General features: G+C 31.2%; 1 protein-coding gene and 1 long non-coding RNA gene across 2 annotated transcripts; both read right to left on the reverse strand.

The window, feature by feature from the left end:
• Positions 1-1690: 1690 nt before the first annotated feature.
• On the reverse strand, positions 1691-4035 carry LOC148191345 (uncharacterized). Its single transcript, XR_015783068.1, has 2 exons — positions 3744-4035; positions 1691-1889 (listed from the first exon to the last, which is right to left on the reverse strand). It is a non-coding gene; the product is annotated as an uncharacterized LOC148191345 (long non-coding RNA).
• Positions 4036-8161: 4126 nt separating this feature from the next.
• LOC124821704 (uncharacterized) lies at positions 8162-12625 on the reverse strand. The gene is made up of 9 exons (XM_088102409.1): positions 12397-12625; positions 12023-12290; positions 10963-11064; positions 10794-10876; positions 10575-10691; positions 10244-10346; positions 9530-10157; positions 9217-9410; positions 8162-8585 (listed from the first exon to the last, which is right to left on the reverse strand). The coding sequence occupies exons 1-9, from the start codon at positions 12513-12515 to the stop codon at positions 8469-8471; spliced, it is 1731 nt and encodes a 576-aa protein (XP_087958535.1). The 5' UTR covers positions 12516-12625; the 3' UTR covers positions 8162-8468.
• Between the last annotated feature and the right edge of the window lie 9883 nt (positions 12626-22508).

Raw genomic sequence — 22508 nt, forward strand, 5'->3', positions numbered from 1 at the left:
CCCACAAATGTTTTATAAAAATAATTTACATATATTTATTTGGAAGGATGTTTTAGGTACTTTCATAAAAAGAAATTCAAACACAATATTGTATAATTTAGTTTAGAAAGTAAACAGAATAATAGTGTGTGTGTGTGTGTTTTAAACGAAAACACCAAAACTCATCAAGAAAAATTATCGGTTTCAATGATATCTTCATAACTATGATTTAGTGAGGAAAATTATAATCAAGCACCACGTATATGACAGGAATGTCACAAATTGGGTTTCTTTCATGTGTTGAAAACATGTTATTATTTACACTTTAAAAATTGCTAAATGTGTAGTGTAGCTTTACGAGGCACATGCAGATGAATCCATAAACTAGCTTTGCTTCACCTTCTCAACTAAGAAAATCAAATTCTAGAATTTTCTTTTCTTTTTATATACATTAATCCGCATTCTAATTATTTTAGGTCTATTTGGATTTTTGACAATTTAAACGACTAAAGTGTTTATCACAAATATATATATATATACATATATATATATATATATATATATATATATATATATATATATATTGCTAAAAAGTATGGAGAGAAATACTGATAAAAAAAATATATGGAGAGAAATAAATGAAAGATTGAAATTTGACCAATTTTGAGGAGTTAAAAGCATGAGCAGTCAGGTCAGGATTCAAAGCTTGTGGTACGAATGTGTGGGATGCCAACCCAACCATGTGCAATATATAATGTGTTAATATATTGCACATTAATTTCATTTCTTTCAACTCTTTTATTTCTGTTTTTATTCTACTTTCTTAAAGTACTTCCTTTTCATATTAGCGATGTCAATAGAAGAGTGGTGTGGATTTGAGTATTCTTCTCCATCTTTTAGAAATTTATTTTTATTCTTAACTCATCTATTTTATTGTTCAAAATATTGATTAATACAATAAAAATAAAAATCACAACAAAAGTAATAATAAAAAACAATAATAATTAAATAATTAGAAAAAATAGAGAAAAAATTATCAAATATATACAGTAACAAGTATAAAAACGAAAATAAATATCAAAATGGATAATGGATATGAAGACAAAAACGAGACTTATAACAAGTATAATATGTCTTTATGAAGTTAGTCATCGTATACTTATAACAACTAATCACTTGTTAAAAAAATGTGTGTTGTCTCGAAACATTAAAAAATGAATTTTAAATCTAATTTAATTTCACAAAATCGGTTTATAAGATAAGATTTGTACACACTTATATATTGTGAATTAATTAGTTTTATCTCTAGTCAATGTGAGACTTTCAACACATATCATTCATGGTAGTTAGTGGCCTCATAATGACCCGATAACAGGTGGAACAATAGACTCAACAATAGGAATGACAAAAATGGTCAAGTCCAACGGTTGCTAGTCTAGCTAAAACTGCAAGCCGAAACAACATTTTCAACCCGGGAGCCCGAACCAACCCGATTCGTCAAGCTCAACAAGTAAGCTCGCAGCCTGACTTCATTACACTAACATTGTCTGGCTTCTTTTTCACTGTTTCCTTTCCAAACTAGTTCGACTTGCTTATTCCCTTTTCGATTTTGTCATTGTTTGTATTGAATTGAAGAATTTCTATTGTTTTTGGTGTCCTGTCATCAACTCGGCAACTCAGAATCAACCCATTTTTGTAACATCCCAATATCTCACACTGGATAATTCATAATTTATATATTGTAACATTACATTTACGGTAATATCCCGTAATCTCACACTTATAAATTCACCGTTGATATATTTTAAACTCAGATTTCAACTATAAACTCCTAAATATAACTTGAATTCTTCTAACTTATTCTTCGATCTCTTTCTTCCTTGGTATTGTTTCAGACGACATTCCTTCATCTGCTCCCGTATAACGAATTATACGATCATCGCACATACCCAAACAAAACAAACACAAACAAGTAGGGTGAGCTAACATGCAACAAATCATTTATAAAACATATATAATTACCTTGATATAAACATCATATAATAATTATGTTCGACACTCTCATACCACAATTCCTATTAGACACTCGTCTCACAATACCCAATAGACACCACAATACCCAATAGACACTCATCCGGATGATAAGTTGATGAGCGGTCACGGGAGGTTATGCACTTGTAATGACTTCTACTTCTTCTTTTTTTTTCTTTCTCTCTTTTTTTTTTATATACAAATACACTTTCAAAATACTTCATACCATTCACAAGGTTAATCCCCTCACTATGTCCAAAACCGGCACATAGACCAGGACCTCCTGCTCCTCTCACCACATAATTCATCCCTCTCTACTTGAGAATAGATGATTATTAGAGTATCAGGATAACCTCCAACTACGGGACCCTCAACATCAACATATACACAAATACCATAACATTTACTTAATCTCTCCACAAGACTCATACCATACTAATATTCCTCAACTCACATTATACCCCTACAAAATCTCCCCATACTACTCATAACATGTTCAGATGCATAAATTCAAATGCAGTATAATAAAATACAATTATCGCATAAATCACAATTATAATTCATAATTTCATATCTACCACAATAACATGAATTAATCAAACATTTTCATTCCAACAACATATATTGCATAATAATTTAACAGTACAAAATCTGTTCAATAGGATTTAAGTTAAAAACTTGTCGAGTAGACTTCCAGGAAAGAGAGGTGCGTCACAATGGACAACTTAAGTACCAAATCTTTCCTTAGCCAAAGCGTTCCTCAACTAGTTTTTAACAAATTTCTTATTTACAGATTTAAAACAACAGCATATAATATTAACACCGAAATTTAATATAGATATCAAAAAATAGAAATTAAGCAATATTAAGATCCCTGAGAAGATACGAAATTAATATCTCTAAATCTGTAACTCCGATTTCAAATCTGATTGGTCACAATAATTCACTATTTGTTATAAACTACATATTAAAATTTCAGGTTGATCCAACGGTTAACTAGATAGATATTGAGGTTTTACCGAGGTAACTCAAGTGCAGAATTTTAAGTGGTTTTCGGTTATACTCAAAATGCGAAACTAATTTCCCTAATCACAGACATTTAATTACAAATCTGAACGGTCAAAATGACTTAATATGTCTTATGAATTACACACTAAATTTTGGGCTCAATCTAACGGTAGATGAAATATATATGAAATTTGTACCATGATAGCTTAAGAACAACAATACAGTGTTCATCCGATTGTTTCACCCTTTCGAAATTTCTTTCTCTAAACATAGACCTTCAATTACAAATCCGATCGGTCAAATTGTATTAATATGTCCTAAGAATCATATATCAAATTTTGAGGTTGATCTAACGGTTAAATAGGTCAAAATCTATATTTTTACCGAGACAACTTAGTAACAGAACTATAGGGTGACTAATTTACTCAAACTTGCAGTATTTATTTCTCCAAGTACAGACTTCTATTTTCAAATCCGAACGGTCAAAGTTTAGTAATAGGTCTTAGGATTCACATACTAAAATTTTAGCTAAATCCAACGGTAAAAACAATTAATAGAAAATTTTCACAACAGTAACTCGAAAATAAGAAATTATAATAATGAAAACTAAATTTATATAAGTGAATAGATAACTACCATTACCAAAATTTTAACATACTCATAACTCATATTCATTATCATAACATGGATAAAAAATCATAAACAAGAAGGATTAGCTCCCCTACCTCTATTCCAGACTTAATCTCCTGCTCCGAATTTGTTTCCCCGAAACCCTTCAGAACCTCTACTCTTCTTGCAACTAAAAATTTCTCCCTAACTCTTTCTTCTCTATTTCTCAAGCTCTCACTTGATTCCTCTTTTCTTGGTGCAAAATACCCTTCCCTCCCATGGCTATTTATAGTAAAAAAAAATTTACTATTCATTAATATTTTAATATTATTTATTATTTTAATATTATTTAAAAATAATATTTCAATCATTTTCTCACCAAATCTGATCCTAATTTCTACCTACTACTTTCTTCCATGCTAAGAAATCCAAATGCTGAAAATTTATTTTTACTATTCACTTTTTACTATTTACTATTTACTTTTTTTACTATTTACTATTTACTTTTTACTATTCAAAAAAAAATTTACTAAATAAGTTACCAAAAATTTGAACCTCTCCTTCTAAAATTACTATAATTTTATATCCAAAATTTACATTTTTCTATCCATTAAAATTATTATTACTAATAAAATACTAAAATTTTCTACTATAAATATATATATATATATATAGATTTTTTTTTATGGGTCTTACAATTTTCACCCCGCTTTCATGTAAAAAATAAAAAATGTCAAACATTTCCATGTGATATTAGATTTTCAATGACAAAAAAAAAGGTGGGATCGAGTTGTAAAGTTCAACCCATTTTCAATTGGCAGACTAGCCCAATCCGGCCTATTTTTTGAGAGTCAATATCAGGCCGAGCTTAAACAAGACAAATTGGCATGTTTTTGTCACCCTTACTCAACAAACAACAAATGTTGCTAGGATATGCTTTAACTCATGACCTTGATACTATGTTAAGAAGTAGACTTAACAATATAAGTGGATACAAACTTTACCTTATAAGTTAGTTTTGTATTCAAGTTAGGCTTGAAGTTTACTTCTTAACTTAGTATGAGAGTCATTAGTTAAATTTTATTTTAACGAAATTTGTTGTTTACTAAGTCTATTATCCCACCCACTATCGAACTATTTATTAGTGTCTAGTCTCATGCTCAAAATATATATACCTTGATATGAGTTAAATGTGTTGGAAGTCTCACATCGAATAAAGATAAGATCAATTTACAATGTATGCAAACATCATTTTACAAACTGATTTTATAAAATTGAGTTAGACTTAAAATTCACTTTTTAACAACTAACCCAACGTAACAATAGAAGGTGATATATATACTCAATTATGAATAACAAAAATTTAAAATGTTAAGATAGATTATTATTATTATTATTATTATTATTATATATATATATATATATATATATATATGCTTTACATTAAAATCATACTACTGATTAAGAGTAAAAATAAGTAATAGTTATGGTTATTTTTAAGAGCATATGTTGGTGAAAATATTAAGTTCTCTTTTATCTGTAAACCTCGAAGCAATAATAATAAACAATTAAGTTAAATCCAAATAAGTCAAATACTAAAAGAGGCGTTGACGTAGACTCGTGATAAAGGCCGTGCGCAGTCCATAGATTGAGAGTGTCTGTAAACAACCTATTATTAAGAAACATAGTATGATCATTGATCACTATTATCATAATTGATTATTATATTATCAGATGTTATTAATACATTTTTTTTATACGTGAAGTTTAATGTATTTTTATTTGTAGGTATTCTCTAGTTCTCAATTTAGCGCTATAACTTTAGTAACCTCATTGTCATGTCATGTTATTTTATTTAATTATTTTTTGTTGATAAAAAAGTTATAACTTTGTAAGGTAGAAGTTATCAAAAGCAATGATTACACCATTAATTTTATTTTTAGGTCATAATTGAGAAATAACTTTATTCCTTGGTAAAACAAAATAAAAAAATAATATAAATTTTTAAATGATTAATTCTTTATATTTAAAATGTATTTTTAGGATTTTTTTTAATTTCGTAATTATGCTAATCACAAATCTTGATAAGTTTTTCTCTCATATTTTATAAGGGTTTAAAACTCTCTTTAAGAAGAAAAATGTTAAATAACTTTTTTTTTGTCGTAGTGATTATCTTTAAAAATAATAGTATATATATATCTATTTCAAGGTGTTAAATACTTAAATTAATCCTATTCGTAATTTTTGGTTATTATGATAAAGAAAATCTGTAATTCTAATTTTTATTATTTTTTTAATAATCAAGAAAAAAATATGATGAAAAATAATTATGACTGCTGTTAATATTGACTAATTAAATGCGTTTGGTTTAAAAATTTGAAAGAAAAAATCTAACGTAAAATGCAACATTAGTATAACTTTATTTAAGTAAAATGTAAGGTGATAAATAGATATTTTTAACACGTAAGATTTGAAGAGAAAGGGTAGTGTGATCGAAAATGTTAGAGTAAGTTATTGGAATAGACGCAGGAATGTGTGAACAGCCTAAAAAGGTGTTTATCTTTTAGAATTTATGTAATACTAGAATGTAGTGTTTGAATGAAAAAGAGGAAAGTCAACTGTAAAACATGGAAGATGTGGCCGAATGAGTCAACTAAGCAAGATAGTTGGCATTGGTTAGACGCCATCTGGTAGTCTTCCATCATAACTTATATGGAACACGTGGGCAGCCACAACATAAACAATATAACCTTAAAACTTTCTATTATGTCACTCATTACGGTTAAAACATTCTTAACCTAAACTTGGACAAATTTATATTTTTATCACATCCAATTTTATTTCCAATCAAATTTTAAAACTATATGTTAATTAAATTCTCTCACTTAAAATTAATCCAATATTTTTAATAAATTAAAAAAAAAGGTCATGGAAATACTAATGATAGAAAAAGAATAATTAATAAACGATTGATTAAGTAATAGAGAATTGAGATAATTATGTTAAAGAATAGCTCCCAAGTCACACTATAGAACCAACTTTCGTTAAATAGGTGTAGCTGAACTCAAATAGTATTAGGGAATGATGAATGAATATGAATTTGAAGACTTATACTAGAAAATAAATATGTTCACCAAAAAAAGATAATTTCTTTTATATATAGGTATAAATTTTACGTGAATGGATTTTTTTTTTCTACTCCTTTATACGCAGTCTTCCTATTTCCCATCAACCACCCTCCCTCCTTATACAAGAAAGGATGCATCTAGAAATCCTTTTTAAGTAGGGAATTCTACCTTAGACGCATTGGTTGAATCCAACTTTTTACTAAGAAAAAAAAAAAGAAACAGATTCAAATTTGGAAACATGTGGAGTGAAATGATCAAGAAGGCATGCAAAATCTTTGCAGGTAAAAGACTAGACCACTTACGTTGTGGTTTGAGAACATGAGGATATGGTGCATGCATGTGTCACTTGGCAACCTTTGTATTTTGCTTACGAGGAAAAGTTATAACCTTTCCTGCATGTCCCTGTCGCAGCCTATGAAGATGAAGCAATCACAGAACTCCATGCCACCAAATGCGAATAACCAGTACTTTGTTCAAATTATCATGCAACAAAGCTTTTTAATTGCGTCATCATATTAATGAGCCAAATATGATGATCACCAAATCAGCTTGATGAAAATGAAATAATATTGTAGTGAGAAAAAGGAATAAAATGTATAACAAAGATAAAGGACAAAAAAATGCAGAACAATCAATCCATCTTATTTGAATGGTAAACTCTACTCTCAATATAACTCAATATAAAATGAATGCTATAACTTAAGATAAAAAATAATAATAATAATTTAGTAGCATTTGGCTTCTACTCTTTTTTCACTGAGAGGAAAACATACGTTTATTTTATCTTCATATACTCTTTACTTTTATAATGTCAAATAATTACTTTTATTAAATATTCCCGTTTTCACTTTTTTTAGAGTTAAATTAGAATATATTGATAATGCAAAATATTTTTAGTGTCAACAATAATTAATTATCCTGCAGATTAAGTTCGTTGACTTTATAATAATCACCATAAAAGTTACTTATGATTATAATTTTCTTTTTCTTGCAAATGACACTGTTCAGATATGGGTGGGTGAAATCATTCTTGATTTTTTTTTTTTTTCTGGACAGATGTTCAAAATTGCCTAAAGTAAGAAAATGGGCATGAGCCCAAACATATCAGCAGATCAAAGTGAGAAAAAAAAAAGTCAACATTTCCTAAAGCCCTGAACTAATGGAAAGTATTGAAAAAGCTACACTCTCTGAACATTTTTTTTGTAAGTATTTTTAACAAAAAATCACTTTTCCAAACGGTAAAATAATCGTTTTTTGGAAATTAGAGGTGAGTAAAGAAATTTTAGGGGTGCAGGAAGAAAAAGGCCCATACGCATCTACCTTCTAGTAATCCACAAACATCATTGTTGCTAAAAAAAAGAATCCAAAATCAATGTTCTTTAAGAATCTTTGAAAGTCAACCTATATTCAAATTTCAAAATATAAACATATCTTCTTTTAACTATATCTAAGCTCATTCAATTTGCATTGTTTCAAACGGGGCAGAATTTGGCTAAAGATAGAACATAAAAGAACAATTTTACCATTTGAATAGATACTGAAGCCAGGGAATCAATTGCTAGATTTTTGTACACCCTTAGCCAAAATTTCCAAAGCTCATTATTCAAAGTGATGAAAACTCTCCCCAAAATTAATTTCTTGAATCTTCCATCCTTCCCTTCTGTAACAAAGGATGAATTACTTTACTATTTGCAACAAGAACAGATCAATATATTACTGAGTGACTCTTCCAAAAAAGTGTTCTATCTGCAGACATCCCTGGGAATGCAAACTACTTGGTTTAGCTCCAAGCTTTAACCGTTTTGAACTTGCTGAGTTTTCCTTACTACCCTGCAACACAAACTTCTAGAGTCACCTTACAGCTTTAAGCAACATCAGAATGATATAATACTCAAGTGAGTTGCTACTCTTAATAAGTGCAGGTTTGAAAATGTTTATTTTGAAAGAAATAAACGTTTATTTTGCAATCGTTTCTCCAATATAAGCTCAACCGAACAAACTAGCTGTCAAAAACATATTACCAAATTAGCAAATATAGTCAACAACCAAGTCTAAAAGTGTTTAACTCATGAAGATACGATTGCAAAAAATAATTACAGAATACATCTCGTGCCCCTATTACACGCAATGAAGTAAATAGATTTACAATCACTTGTCATACCTTTTATCAACTGAAGTTCAGGGTGAAAACGACACTCTCAAAGGTAAAAAAGATAATAGAAGGGAAACAAAAGGAAATAGAAAACCTGTTTGGGATGTGAATATTCAATTTCTACAGTAACAATTATATCACTGTCCACTGTAAAATCCACCACCTATTTGATGGTTATAGAAATTTGTCAAAGATAACAAGCTAATTGCTGGAAGCTAGTACTGCTACTTCAAATGAATCAATTATTATTGAAAATTTATAGCTCAAAAAAACTCACATTAGATCAAATTTAAACATTACAGAACTCACCGAGAGGATTTGGGTAGGAGTCCTTAGAACTTTTATTCTGCCACCTCTACCATCAGCCCCTACAGCTATTAAATCCCCATTACTTGATCTTTTTGCAGATGATGATTCACTGTTCTGTCCACGCTTGCACCATTTTCCCAAAAACCGATGAGTTCCATCAGGACCAAGCAATCCACCAGAAAAGCAGATATTATCTGGAAGTTATGATGGAGAAAGAAGCATAAGCCAGCATTTTAAATTTGTTGAGTAAATCATCAACCGTTTCTTATTTCTTATTATAACGAATATCTTCAAAACTCAAATAGCACCATACCTGAATTTGAAAGTGTAAATGGTGACTCCTTTCTAATGTTCAACACAGGTTGTTTAATGGTGGTTTGCAAAGTTACTTCTTCATCCACAGGACCAGCTGAATTGTTAGTCATGTCAATGTCAATATCAACTCTGGGAGACTCAGCCAAAGTACATTTTCGTAGCAATAATGTTTCGGTCTTTGTGGCAGACGTGGTCTCTGGCTTCGTTAGAGAAGGCTTGCTAAAAGACATACCATCCATGTCTCGGTCTCTGTAGCTGTATTTTGAACATCCTTGCAAAGGTTTAGTGCCTTCTAAGTCATATTCATCAATTGTAATATAGTCTCTCTCTTTATCAGGAGTCACATTACTAATATTCACAGTCTTATTTGTAGTACCATTGGAGTTCTCGATCTTCAAAGATTGAAAAGATTTAGAGTTGTCGTTTGCAGGCAGGTTTATTCCAGATTTGGGTGTTGAAATTTGTTTGCTTGGTTTTTCTACTGAAAATTTGGAAGCACATGCATCAGAATCAGTGTAATTATTCTCAAGATTCTTTGAACTTTTCGTTCTCTTTGAAAGTTTCAGAGACATCAAATATTCATTCTCTTTTGCTTCAGCTAACGTCTCCAGTTCTAGTATCCTTGCCTAAAAATGCCCAGAAAACTCCAACAGTCAATATTCATTTCTTTAGCCTTATGAGATTAGCACTAACAAGCTCATCATGTACATACCTTCAGTTTAGTGATCTTTTCTTTGGCCTTCTCAAGCTTTTTGCTATAACGAGCCTCACCTCTTCCAAGAACATTGCACTTGGCCATCAATTCTTTGTAACTCCTATCAGAATAGTGCAATTTCAATTTACATTCCAGGCAAAGCATAATAGCTTTAGTCAACCAGGCACAATTTTAAGGGCAAAACATGTATATTGTGCCTACAATACAGAGAATAGTATCTCAACCAAAAGCAGAAAAATTAAATTGATGGCTTCAAATTTCAGGAAGTTCAAAACTGGGAAACCTTACAACCTAGCTTATTCAGCAAAATAAGATTAGAGGGATAAACCTGTTCCGCATGACCAGAGATCTTTTCAATGTATCTATAGTGTCTTTACTGTTGGCCCCATTACCGAAAGTGGCAAGCTTCAAAACCTCCTCTTCATCAAGGTCCAGATCAGACACTCTACGGTGCAGGCATAAACCAACTTAGCAGGAGGTAAAATGATAAATAAATACTATATCATAAACAAAATATGGTTTCTTAACCAAAACGAGCTCCACTCACAATTTTAATGCGGCAAGTTCTTTAGCCAAAGCCATATTCTTTTCTTTTAATCTAAAAGACTCCAAAGTTGACTTCTCAAGTTCCTAAATCAATATAAATCTCCACAAGTTAATTCAACCTGTAAATAGATAAATTGTCACAAATTAAACAGAAAACCAGAGTAACTCACCTCTGATTTCTTATGAAACTGGAATTGTATGGACGCTTTTTGATTTAGTGCCTCACTTTTTAATGCTGTATCTATCTTTGCCTGCTCCTTGCAAATACAAAGCTGAAGGAAGAAGCATAAGAAATCAATAGCATTGACAAAACTTCTTTAAAAAAATTTCTAGTAAGAGTAATTCATAGGAGCAAGATTAAATTCCTTTACTCTACTAAACCACTCATTCTTCTGTCAGAATGCCACATAAGGTTTTTTTAATTTTTACAGCTTAAAGTAGCACGTCGCATAAAATGCATGAATCTCGAGTTTCTTTCTACCTATCCGATCATCAGAAATATAAAAACATGCGCGGATATTCATTGAGCTATTGTAAAATATAACTTCTACTGAGAACAATTCATTTCAAAACAAAACCTCATTCTTCTTGTGACTTAATTTTAACCAATTAATGATTAAAAAACAAAAATTAACACCATTTCCAACCAGTAATCATCAAGAACAAACCAGTCATCAATTTAGCATTCCATTAACAGTTCTAAACAACTAGTAGTGCCACACACTCATTCAAACCTCAACCTAAAAAATTCCATTTACACCACAAACTAAGCTAAACACAATCAACAACAACAGCAATAAAAGCCTTATCCTATTATTATACTAAGTGACCATAGGTAAATGGATCGCAAGGTATCACTGAATCCAAAGAAAGCTAAATTCATGAGAATATTATCCAAGATTTCTCCTAACAACTCCCTCCAATGTCTTTCTCGGTCTTCCTATGACTCATATCTCCATTCTGAACATCAAGTGTCACCCACACCTCAGCCTAATGCATCTCATTTACCCTACAAATTAATATGAACACAACCAACAAAAGTTGCAACAAAAGCCTTGTCTCACTGTGTAAGGTCCAGTACATGAAACACAAAATCATTAAGTTCAATTAAAGAACAAATTCTAGAAATACTATTCGCCACAATATCCGTCAATGTCCTTCTTAGTCTCCTACTAAACACACCCATATATAAAACAGAATAAATAACACAATAAAATTAAATAAAAGCACCTCCTGCTTAACTCCTTCTAATTCCTTTGTTTGCCGTTCTAGCTCAGAATTAAGCCCCGAAACTTTCACCTCCAATCTCTTCACTTCCGTACGCAGAAGCCCGACATTTTCCTCAGATTCAAAGCTCTTCAGAAGCTTCCCGCCATCGCTCGGGTCCCCCACTGACTGAAAATAAAGCCTGCACGCGTCATTGGCCCCGCAACTCTGTTTGCAAATGGGGCAAGTGTGTTTCTTCCCTTTAGAAGAGTACTCGAACCATTGCTGCAGACTGCAAACAAACACACCCAAATCAAAACAAAGGCAAAGAACGGAACTTTAACGGAGTTTGCGTCGATCAGCTGAGGAAAAACTCAAAAAGGGTAGAAGGGACTTACCAAAGCTCGTGAAAGACGTGGCCGCAGATGGAAACTGATTGGAGGTCCTCGGTAATGGGGTTGAGAGGCTCGTAACAGATCGAGCAAATGGTGCCGGCGAATTCTCCTCCGTCCACCATCGTGTACGGTGGGTAGTTGAATTGAACTGGACTGGAGGAACGGTTCTTTCTCTCCGATGTTTTCTAGCCACGCTTTTTTCCCGAGAAAAAATAGTGGGAAAATGAAGGCGAATTTGAAAGGTGGCGCAAGGTCAATTTTTCTAAGGGCGGGAAAGAGAAAATGGAGAGAAGCCAGTGCTAGTATGTTGGCGATGTCTACACTGAAAATCTTGATTTATCTTATTAAAAAGTTAGGATAATAAATCGGTACTATAATTTCTTTTAATTTTATTTTATATTTATATATTTACAAAGTAATTAATTAATTACTATTTTTAATTAAAGAAATTTAAAAGTATTATTTTTACAAGTTAAATTATTTTATTATAATTAGTGATTTGAACTTAATTTATAAATATTAATGTTATAATATTATTAATATTTATATCTTTTAAAATATATAATATAAAGAAAGTAATGTTTTTTTTTAATTTAAAAACAATCAACAGAAGAAATTGGTTACGATAATTTTATAATAGAAAAATCATTACTATCTCAATTTTTTGTTTTGTATATTGATATCATTATATGAAATATTTTAAATACATTATATATGACCAAACCGTGTACAAGATATTTACAAAATATACTTCGAATTTATTTTTCAAAAACAGATACAGGTAAAAAAAATTGTATTATTCATATATACAGTCTTAATTATACATACCCGTATCCACATCAGTGTCGTAAATTATACATACGTAAATTATACATACGTTAAGAAATTCTGCAGGACGAAAATCCATTATATGCAGTCATAAATAGGTTAGTGACATTTAACCAAATTTTAATAGAAAATAGACCGATTAATTTGATTCAGTCGCTAACCACTTACACTAAGTAAAAGAAAAGGTCTAAAGAACTAAAATTTGCGTAAGAAAGTCCACACAACAACTTTGTAAGGGTTAATTCATAACCTATTTTTTGTAAACAAAAAATGTTCTTTAAAAGTAAGAGTTCCATAAATACTTAAAATACTTTTGAACACATAAAACATATTAATTTTTTTAATATGTGCAACATAATGCAATTTAAATTTTAGTATTAGCATAATATTCAAATATAACTTTATTAAAAGATTTAAAAGTACAAAAGAAAATTTCTGAAAAAGAAAAAATAAAAAGAACTATAAACACAAACATTAATATCATCTTTAACTCATCTTAAACAATTAAAACGAAAATAAATAATTTAAAGAAAAATAAAAAGTCAAAAATAAATCTAAAAGTTATGCATCTTTAATTTTTTATGAAACTTTATACAACTTTTTATGATTTATAAGATAATATTCTAAATGTTTGCTGAGAGTGGGAGTTATCTTGAGTATGGTAACCGTATTTTTCATGATGAATTATGTAAAATGTTCTTTCTTAGAGTGATAAAATTGTTATAATAGAATTAAAATAATATAGGATAGAGTCTTATATGCACATCCATGTATGAAAGAGTCTTAATTGCATAAAAGAACAAATGTGCATAAATCTTGTTCTTGTTATATTAATTTTATTATAAAAATACATATAATCCAATTATAACTAGAACTAATATATAAAATTTTATTTTTTATTATAAAAATATCATTGCATCCAATTTTTTATTAAGTATCATAATTATGTCATATTGTCATTCATTACAGCAAGTAGATTATAATTGATATAAAGTTATTATATAAAGTGGATTATAACTAATATAATTATATAAAGTTATTATAAAAAGTGAATTATAACTTATATAATTTTTTTTATAATGAGTGATTTTTGTACTAAATACATATGATTGCCAACCGTGCAAAATATATGATTACCTTTCAATACTCATTTAGTGTTATGTGTTTTTGGTAGACAATGAATGTATTTCGTCAAAATTCTTAATTTTTTTCAAATAAAAGTATTTAAATGGAAGTTTACCTCTTTGATGTTGCTTGATAAATATGATGATTATGTTTGAGTACGTGAGATAAATATTGATGTAAACATAGGAGAAATGTTTTCAGTCCAAATAAAATTTCTAACTCATTTATCAAACTCTTTTAAGGCGATTATTAGACTTGAAAATTTTACTAAATAAAGTATGAAATAATAGAGTTAACAAGTTAAATTATTTTCAGCATTTATTATAATATAATAATGGTTTAATCCTTCAGATAATCTCTATTTTTGATTTTTTTTCTCAAATAGGTCTTTCACTTTTTTTATTTCAATTGAATCCTTATTTTTAAAAGATCGACGTAATTAGGTTTGTGTCAGCTCGTGTTTTTTTTTTATTTTTTTAAAATGTCACGTGTCAAGCTGACATTATGCTATGTGACAATGATAGTGTGACGTGACACTGATAATGCCACGTGTCACTATCAGGTCATTTGTCATTGTGTTTATCTTAATTTGGTCCTTGTATTTTTATTTTGTTTTAATCTAGCCGTTGTATTTTTATTTTGTTTAGAGTTGTCAAAGTGGATCACAACCCGTGAGCCAACCTGGCCCACCACAAGTTTGAGCCAGGTTGGGTTTGAAAAAATTGTACTTTTGTTATGCAAGTTAGATTTTAACCCGGCTCATTTAAACTCGGCTCATGCGGGTTGAACCCGTGGTGGGCTGGGTTGGCCCACCAACCCATCTTCCTAATTTTATTTTATTAAAATTTAATTTAATTTTATAAAAAAATATTTATTATTTAGTTTTTGTTTGAAAAAATTATTTAAGTTCCTTATTTTCAAAATTAATTAAACACTCATCTTGGGAGTGAAATTTGTTTAGATTTGAATTATAGAAAGTTTATAATTTTTTTTATTTAAAAAAATTGTAATTAAGTGAGCTAGTGAGTCAACCCGTTTACCCACCAACTCGTGGTGGGTCGGGCCGAGTTTGAATTTTTCAGGCTCGCTAATAAATGAGCCGGGTTGGGTTGACTCACTAAGTGACCAATCCGTGGTGGGTCGGGTCGGGTGGCACGTTTTGACAGCTCTAATTTTGTTTCAATTTGGTCCTTTAAATGATTAAAAGATTAAAATAAATATAATGTTTTTTCTCGAAAGAGTTTTGACAAAAGTTTACTCATAGAATAATTTTAGAAGATTCAACTAAAGAAAATAACGGTATGTACATTTCCAAATTCTTATCTTTAAATTTGTTTCTGTTAATCGAAGTTTTAGTGATGATGTATTCCATGTCCTAATGTTTAACTCTAGAAAGTTTTTAGGAAGTATTAAGACTATTTTTGTGTAGATCATATTCACAAAAATATTTATTATTGAAATGTTAATTTTTATAGTTTGCTCATTCATATTATTTAGGTTAAATGATTTCATTTGTTGTTTAATTTTGTAGAATTTTTTTAATGAGTTTCTTTATTTTTGTTTGTCTCAATTTAGTTTTTGTTTTGAAAACTTTATTGCAATTAAGTTATTTTCGTTAGTACTACATAAATAAAAATGTGTCATATGTTAGTTCGTACTTTTTTTATTTTTCTAATAAAAGAATATCAATTTGTATAAAAATTTTTGCAAAGATTTATATATAAGATAAAATTTGTTTCAATTTGGAAATGATTGAAACTGTTTAATTGTTAAAAAAATTAGGACTAAATTAAGACAAAATAAAAATACAAGAACCAAATTTAGACAAAATAAACATATATGGACCAAATTAAGACAAATACAATGACACATGGCACTGTCAGTGCCACGTCACACTTTTTTGTCACGTGGCACAATGTCAGTTTGACACATAGCAAATTTTTTTAATTTAAAAAAAGTAATTCAAAAATTAAAATAAAAATAATAAAAAAGTATTTAAAAAATTCAAAAAAAAAAACATGAGCTAACATGTGACATCCTTTTTAACGTTGTTAGTACGAAACTAACGACAATGACCTAATTGATTTAATTTTCAAAAATAGAAACCCAATTAAGACAAGAAAAGAAAGTGAGGGACCTAACTTATAGAAGTCACCGAAAATAGAGACTATCTAAATGATTAAACCTATAATAATTTAATGTTACTATTGATGAGTGCATATTTATGCCCATATTTATGCTTTAAAAATTCAAATTTTTGATGGGATAATTGTGCTTAAATGGTTTATTTAAGTGAATTTGTGATGATTGGAATTGTTGGGTTTGGGAAATAAAGAAACGTAAAAAGTGAATTTTAGCACATAAATTATTATTGGATGTTCTAATGTTTATTTGTGCAGCTGAGAATATAAGTTTTATTGGTCCAAATGGCAATTCAAGGCCCAAAATCAGATTTTATGTGGAAAATTCAGAAGGGGCTAAAGTGCAAATAGAGGAAATTTCAGCGTATTTGTGCAATTTTGGAAAGTCAGAAAATCTAAAAGATAAAATTCAGTTGTTGAATTTAATTTGGGAATATCAACAGAAAATATCTTCCAAATAATTTTATCATTATCTAAATCTTTTAGTTATTTGGAAGATATAAGATATAAGATAATTGAATTAATATCTATCAAATATTCTTTAAAACTGATTTAATCTAATGAATATTTGAAAGATATAATATATCAACAAAAAATATCTTATCAACAAACTATTCAAAGTCCAAGCCCAATCAAGCCTATATAAAGAGACCCAGGGACTTCACTTAAATCATTCATTCTCTCATACTCCTCTCACTTTTCTTTCATCTTGTATTCAACTCCATTCATGGAGAACTAAACATCTAGGGCTATTCTACTGTAATTCCATTATGGATTCTGAGGTTAGAGTGATTTAATGCAATTGTTTACTTTGGTTATTAATTTAAGTGTTCTCTCTCTATGTCTTTCATCTCTCTATCTTGTTAAAAGCAAAGATTTTTGCATCATAATGTGTTTGAATCTACATGCATATTGATTTTATGAGTTTTAGGGTTTCTAGGTTTAATTGAGAATCTACTTTGATTTAATTTAGGAACTTTCATATGATTAAATGGTTTTTACTATCAATTGAGAATTTACTTTGATTGATTAGCTTTTAATTTGGTTAGGAGATTTAAGAATAGACATGATTAAACACAATAGAATTTGATTGAGAATGTACTTTGGTTGAATTTATTGTGAATAATCTAGAAAGGTTTTGCATTTGATTGAGAATTTACTTTGGTTAAATGCATGATCGCCCTCAAATTAATTAAGAATGTACTTTAATTAATTTGAAACTTAAACAATAATCAATTGAACAATTATCCGTGAATAACCGATGATGAATCTATCTTGGAAAAGCAGCGGAATTAGCCTATTTAATCATAACTGTTTTTAAGTTTATTATTTGTTCTTTAAACATTCTCCAAACATCATTTTTATTCATAAGCATTGCATAGCATAAGAGTTAGATATTCAAAAGCAATTCCGTGTTCGTTGGGAGACGACTCAGGGTTACTTTAGCCCTATCTACCTTCTTATACTACTTGGCAATACTGAAGTTGCCTTGAAAAGTAGTACTAATTTGATAGGTTCAACGACAGCTTATCAAATTTGGCGCCGCTGCCGGGGAATACGGTTAGTATTTTGAATATTTAATTCTTATTTTTATTTTTATTTTTATTTTTATTTATTTTTATTTTTTATTTTATCTTTTTTTTTACGCACATACATTTAATTTAATTTGAGTTATTTTGTAGTCTTTAGTCATTCTTATTTTAGGAAAAATCTTTGTTCTTGTTTTTATTAAGAATTTCTTTTGAGAAATACTTGAGGCTAGTTTGAATACACTATAGCTAGGAAAGACTTGGTACTTAAGTTGTCCATTGTGACGCACCTCTCTTTCCTGGGAGTGGATCCAACAAGTCTCTCTTATCTCTTATTTGAAATCTTTCTCTAAAGCAAGAACAAAAGAAAAAGAGAAGTCAAGAGAAACAACTTCAAGTAGATTACGTAGTGCATGACCAGAGCTAACCCGGGAGAATTTTATCAAATTAACCCGGAAGTCGAAAGGAATTTGCGTAAGCTGCGGAGAAGATTGAAATTTGGGTGTTCTACTGAGGAAACACTTCCTACATCTGAAGTCATATCACCTTCATTATCTCCCATCACAAACATACCATCTAATCCTTTGCCTGATCCTAACCCAAACAATATGGCACAAAGAACCATCAGACAGTTAGCCACCTCCCACAATACAGCTATCCGAAGTAACATTGAATATCCTAATGAGGAGTGGGAGCTGAGACCTGACCTGTTAAATGCCTTACCAAAGTTCAACGGGTTATCAAGGGAGAATCCACACAAGCACTTGAGACAATTTCACATGTTGTGTGAAAACTTTAGATCTCCCAGGATCACAATAGAGAGCCTTAAAATGAGAGCTTTTCCTTTTACTCTTCAAGGCGCAGCTCAAGATTGGTGGTATTATCTCTCTGCACGGATTACAAATTGGGAAACTATTGAAAGACTCTTTCTTGAGAAGTATTTTCCTGCATCCAGATTATCAGCTATCCGCAGAGAAATTCAAGATATAAGACAGAGAGATAAAGAGAATCTTAGTGAATATTGGGAAAGATTCAAGAAACTATGCTCTTCATGCCCTCAACTCCAAATGGAAGATTTTATTCTAAGCTTTTATGAAGGCTTAAGTCCTACTGATAGGTCATGGGCAGATGCTGCAAGCGGAGGATCTTTCTTAGACAGGTCACCAGAAGATGGTATAGATCTAATAGAACGAAAGGCAGTAGACAATCAACAATATGGCACAAGAGAAAATTCAGTGACTTTGCTGAAGGGAGTGCATGAAATTGAAAATAGTGCAGTTGATGGGAAGAAGATAGATGAAAGATTAAATAAGCTAGAAAGCAAACTCGATCACATTGCAAGTTTGTTCAAGACCTCAACTCCACAAATTGCTAAGAAGTGTGGAATTTGCGTTTCAACTGACCATTATACTGATGAATGTCCTAGCTTGGTGGAAACCACTGTGGAAAATCCATCTCAAGTTTTTGCTGCAAACATGATTGGAGGAAATAGACCATACCAGAATTATCATGATTCATCCTCCAATAGGTATCAGCAAAACAAGCAACCTTATGTTCCACCTCAACAAAGGCAGCAATCTCAGCCTGAAATGTCAATACAAGATTTCATGAAAACAATACTTGAGCAAAATTTAGAAATCAAGAAATCAATTGTAGAGTTGACTCAGAGGGTGGAAAAATTAGAGGCTAAGGAGTTAAATAAACTACCTGCACAAACAGTGATCAACCCGCAAAATGTAAGTGCTATTACTTTGAGAACGGGTAAGCAAGTAGAAGGCCCTGAAGGAGCCCAAGAGGATGAAGATAAGGAGAAAGAAGGAGCGCAAATTGATGACAATGGAGGACCAAGTGAACCATCACCTGAGACTACCACTGATAAATCCAGGTTAGTATCCTCTAACTCTTCTTCTAAAAATTCGTCTTCATCTTATTCTCCACCTCCTCCATATCCAAATCGGTTGAAGCCGAGAAACAAAAAAATGGAGGAATTAGACCAAGAGATTTTAAATATTTTCAAGAAGGTGGAGATTAATATTCCCTTGCTAGATGCTGTTAAGCAAATCCCTAAATACGCAAAGTTTTTAAAAGAAATTTGCACAAATAGAAGGCGTTTTAGGGATAATGAGGTTGTGAATTTGGGAAGAAATGTGTCAAGCTTGATTAAGAAGCATATTGAAATACCGCGAAAATGCAAAGATCCAGGTATGTTTTCTGTTCCTTGTGTTATTGGAAATTCAAAGTTTGACAATGCCATGCTAGATTTAGGGGCTTCCATAAATGTAATGCCTTTATCAGTGTTTACTTCTCTATCTTTGGGACCTCTTAAGACTACTGGAGTGGTCATTCAACTGGCCAACCGTAGCACAGTTAACCCTGCAGGTGTGCTTGAGGACGTCCTTGTCCGAGTAGACAAATTAATTTTTCCTGCAGATTTCTATATCTTGGACATGAAGGATGATGAAGGAATCAGTCCAACAACTATTATCTTGGGAAGACCTTTCATGATGACAGCACGAACCAAGATAGATGTGCATGCAGGATCATTGACAATGGAGATAGGAGACGAGAAGGTGCTGTTCAACGTGTTGGAAGCTGGGAAGCACCAGATTAAAGATCATTCTTTGTTTTGTATTGATTTATCAAGTGATGTTGTAAACAATTTTTCTTTTTCAAATATGTCGTCCCTAATTTTGGACGAAAAAGGAAACTGTAAAGCAGGTGATATGAAGGACGCGATATTAATAGATGATACCTCTATGGCGTCCGAGTGTGATGTTGAGGTGGCTGAGATTACCTTAGGCAGTAAAATTTTGCCATCTGTGGTACAACCACCCATTTTGGAGTTGAAACCTTTACCATCCCATTTGAAATATGCTTATCTTGAGAGGGATGGGAAACTCCATGTTATTATATCTGCATTGCTTACTGATGAGCAGGAAAAACAGCTATTACAGGTTATCAGAGACCACAAGAGAGCAATAGACTGGAGTTTAACAGATATTCCTGGTATTAGCCCTTCTTTTTGCATGCATAGAATACTTTTGGACGAGGATGCTAAACCAGTGAGACAACCTCAAGGAAGACTGAATCCTCAACTGATGGGGGTTGTAAAGAAAAAGGACACCAAGTTGCTACAAACAGGTCTTATACATTCAAATTCTGACAACACTTGGGTTAGCCTTATACATGTGGTTCCCGAGAAATATGGAATCACAATGGTCAAGAACGAGAAGGACAAGTTGACTCCTATTCAAGACAGAGGTGGGTCACAGAATGTAGTAGCTGACCATCTTAGTAGGATTGAAAAGGGAAGATAACATTCCTATCCAGGATGACTTTTCCAATGAAGTCCTACTAGCATTCCTTCCACCATGAAGGAGGTAAGTTTCCTCATACTTTTTCTTTGCATTTTATATATAAAGCATACATTGAGGACAATGCATAGTTTAAGTGTGGGGGTGTGGGGAAACAATTAATTTTGTTCCCCTATTTTGTTTGTCTATTTTGTTTGTTTTTAATAAATATTTGCATTGGATTTGAGAGTTTGAATCGGTAACTGGAATGATCATGAATTTAAGAGGGAAAAAAATGAGTCATTGATAACTCTCAAGATTTGCATATTTTTCTAGATTAAAACTCTTTTCTTAAGGTTCTTTAGCTTTTAATTCTTTAGAAATAGAATAGATTAGTTTAAATAACTAGAAATAGCTTTTAAATAAATATTTGGTTAATTTTCTCTTTTTAGGCAAATAAAATAGGTTTTTAAGTAATTAGTTTTTTTAGAAAAATATTTTTGAAAACAAAGTAAAAATAGTTTTTTTAAGAATAGGTTATTTTTTTAGTAATCTTTGTTTTAACTCTTTATAATTCATTTTTATTTTGTAGGTTTTTGGGCTGATTGGAAGCTTACACTGGGCCACTGGAATGCAGTGATACATTGGGTTGCTACTGCAATTTAATTAGGATTAAGTGAAGAATTTGGGCCGCCGAATTGGGCCACTGCTGCTGTTCTGAGGCTGCCACGCTTGGAGTTGGAGTTGATGCCACTGAATTGGGCCGTTTTAAGTTGGGGCGCTGCTGATTGGAACGCTGTTGCTGCCAACTGATTAATGAAGCTTTGGACTGCTGGTTGCACACACTTTTGGGCCGCAGTGCTGATCTAAAGTAGAGCACTGGATTGGGCCAACCTTCCTTTAATGAAACGATGCGTTTCAGATGCTGTCACTGGGGGTATCAGATTTGCAAATCATTTTGGCAAAATGAAAGAAGTTGTCGTGCATTTGAGTAGAAGAAAAGGAACCTCCAGCTAGGGCAAAAAGAAAGAGCGAAGTGAGAGCTGATGTGTGCGAACCTGCCCGGAGATGGAAGAAGCTGACCGTGGAGAAGGAAAGCTGACTGGAGCTGCCCATTGGAGAGGATCGAATGGCTGGAAACGCGAGTTCAAAGCAAAAGAAAGATGACTGTCCGAGGAGGGGAAGTGAAGCGTCCAAGT

The sequence above is a fragment of the Vigna umbellata genome, chromosome 11 (assembly GCF_029865625.1).
Source record: "Vigna umbellata cultivar VRB3 chromosome 11, Vumbellata_1.0, whole genome shotgun sequence".
In the NCBI taxonomy this organism is placed as follows: Eukaryota; Viridiplantae; Streptophyta; class Magnoliopsida; order Fabales; family Fabaceae; genus Vigna; species Vigna umbellata.

What these genes read in the sequence shown, in the direction of transcription:
- LOC124821704 (XM_088102409.1), bottom strand. Translation starts at nt 12,515, where the DNA reads ATGGTGGACGGAGGAGAATTCGCCGGCACCATTTGCTCGATCTGTTAC. An exon ending in CACGTCTTTCACGAGCTTTG is followed by an intron (nt 12,291 to 12,396) that starts GTAAGTCCCTTC and finishes GTTTGTTTGCAG; the next exon opens with TCTGCAGCAATGGTTCGAGT. An exon ending in TAGAAGGAGTTAAGCAGGAG is followed by an intron (nt 11,065 to 12,022) that starts GTGCTTTTATTT and finishes TTCTTCCTTCAG; the next exon opens with CTTTGTATTTGCAAGGAGCA.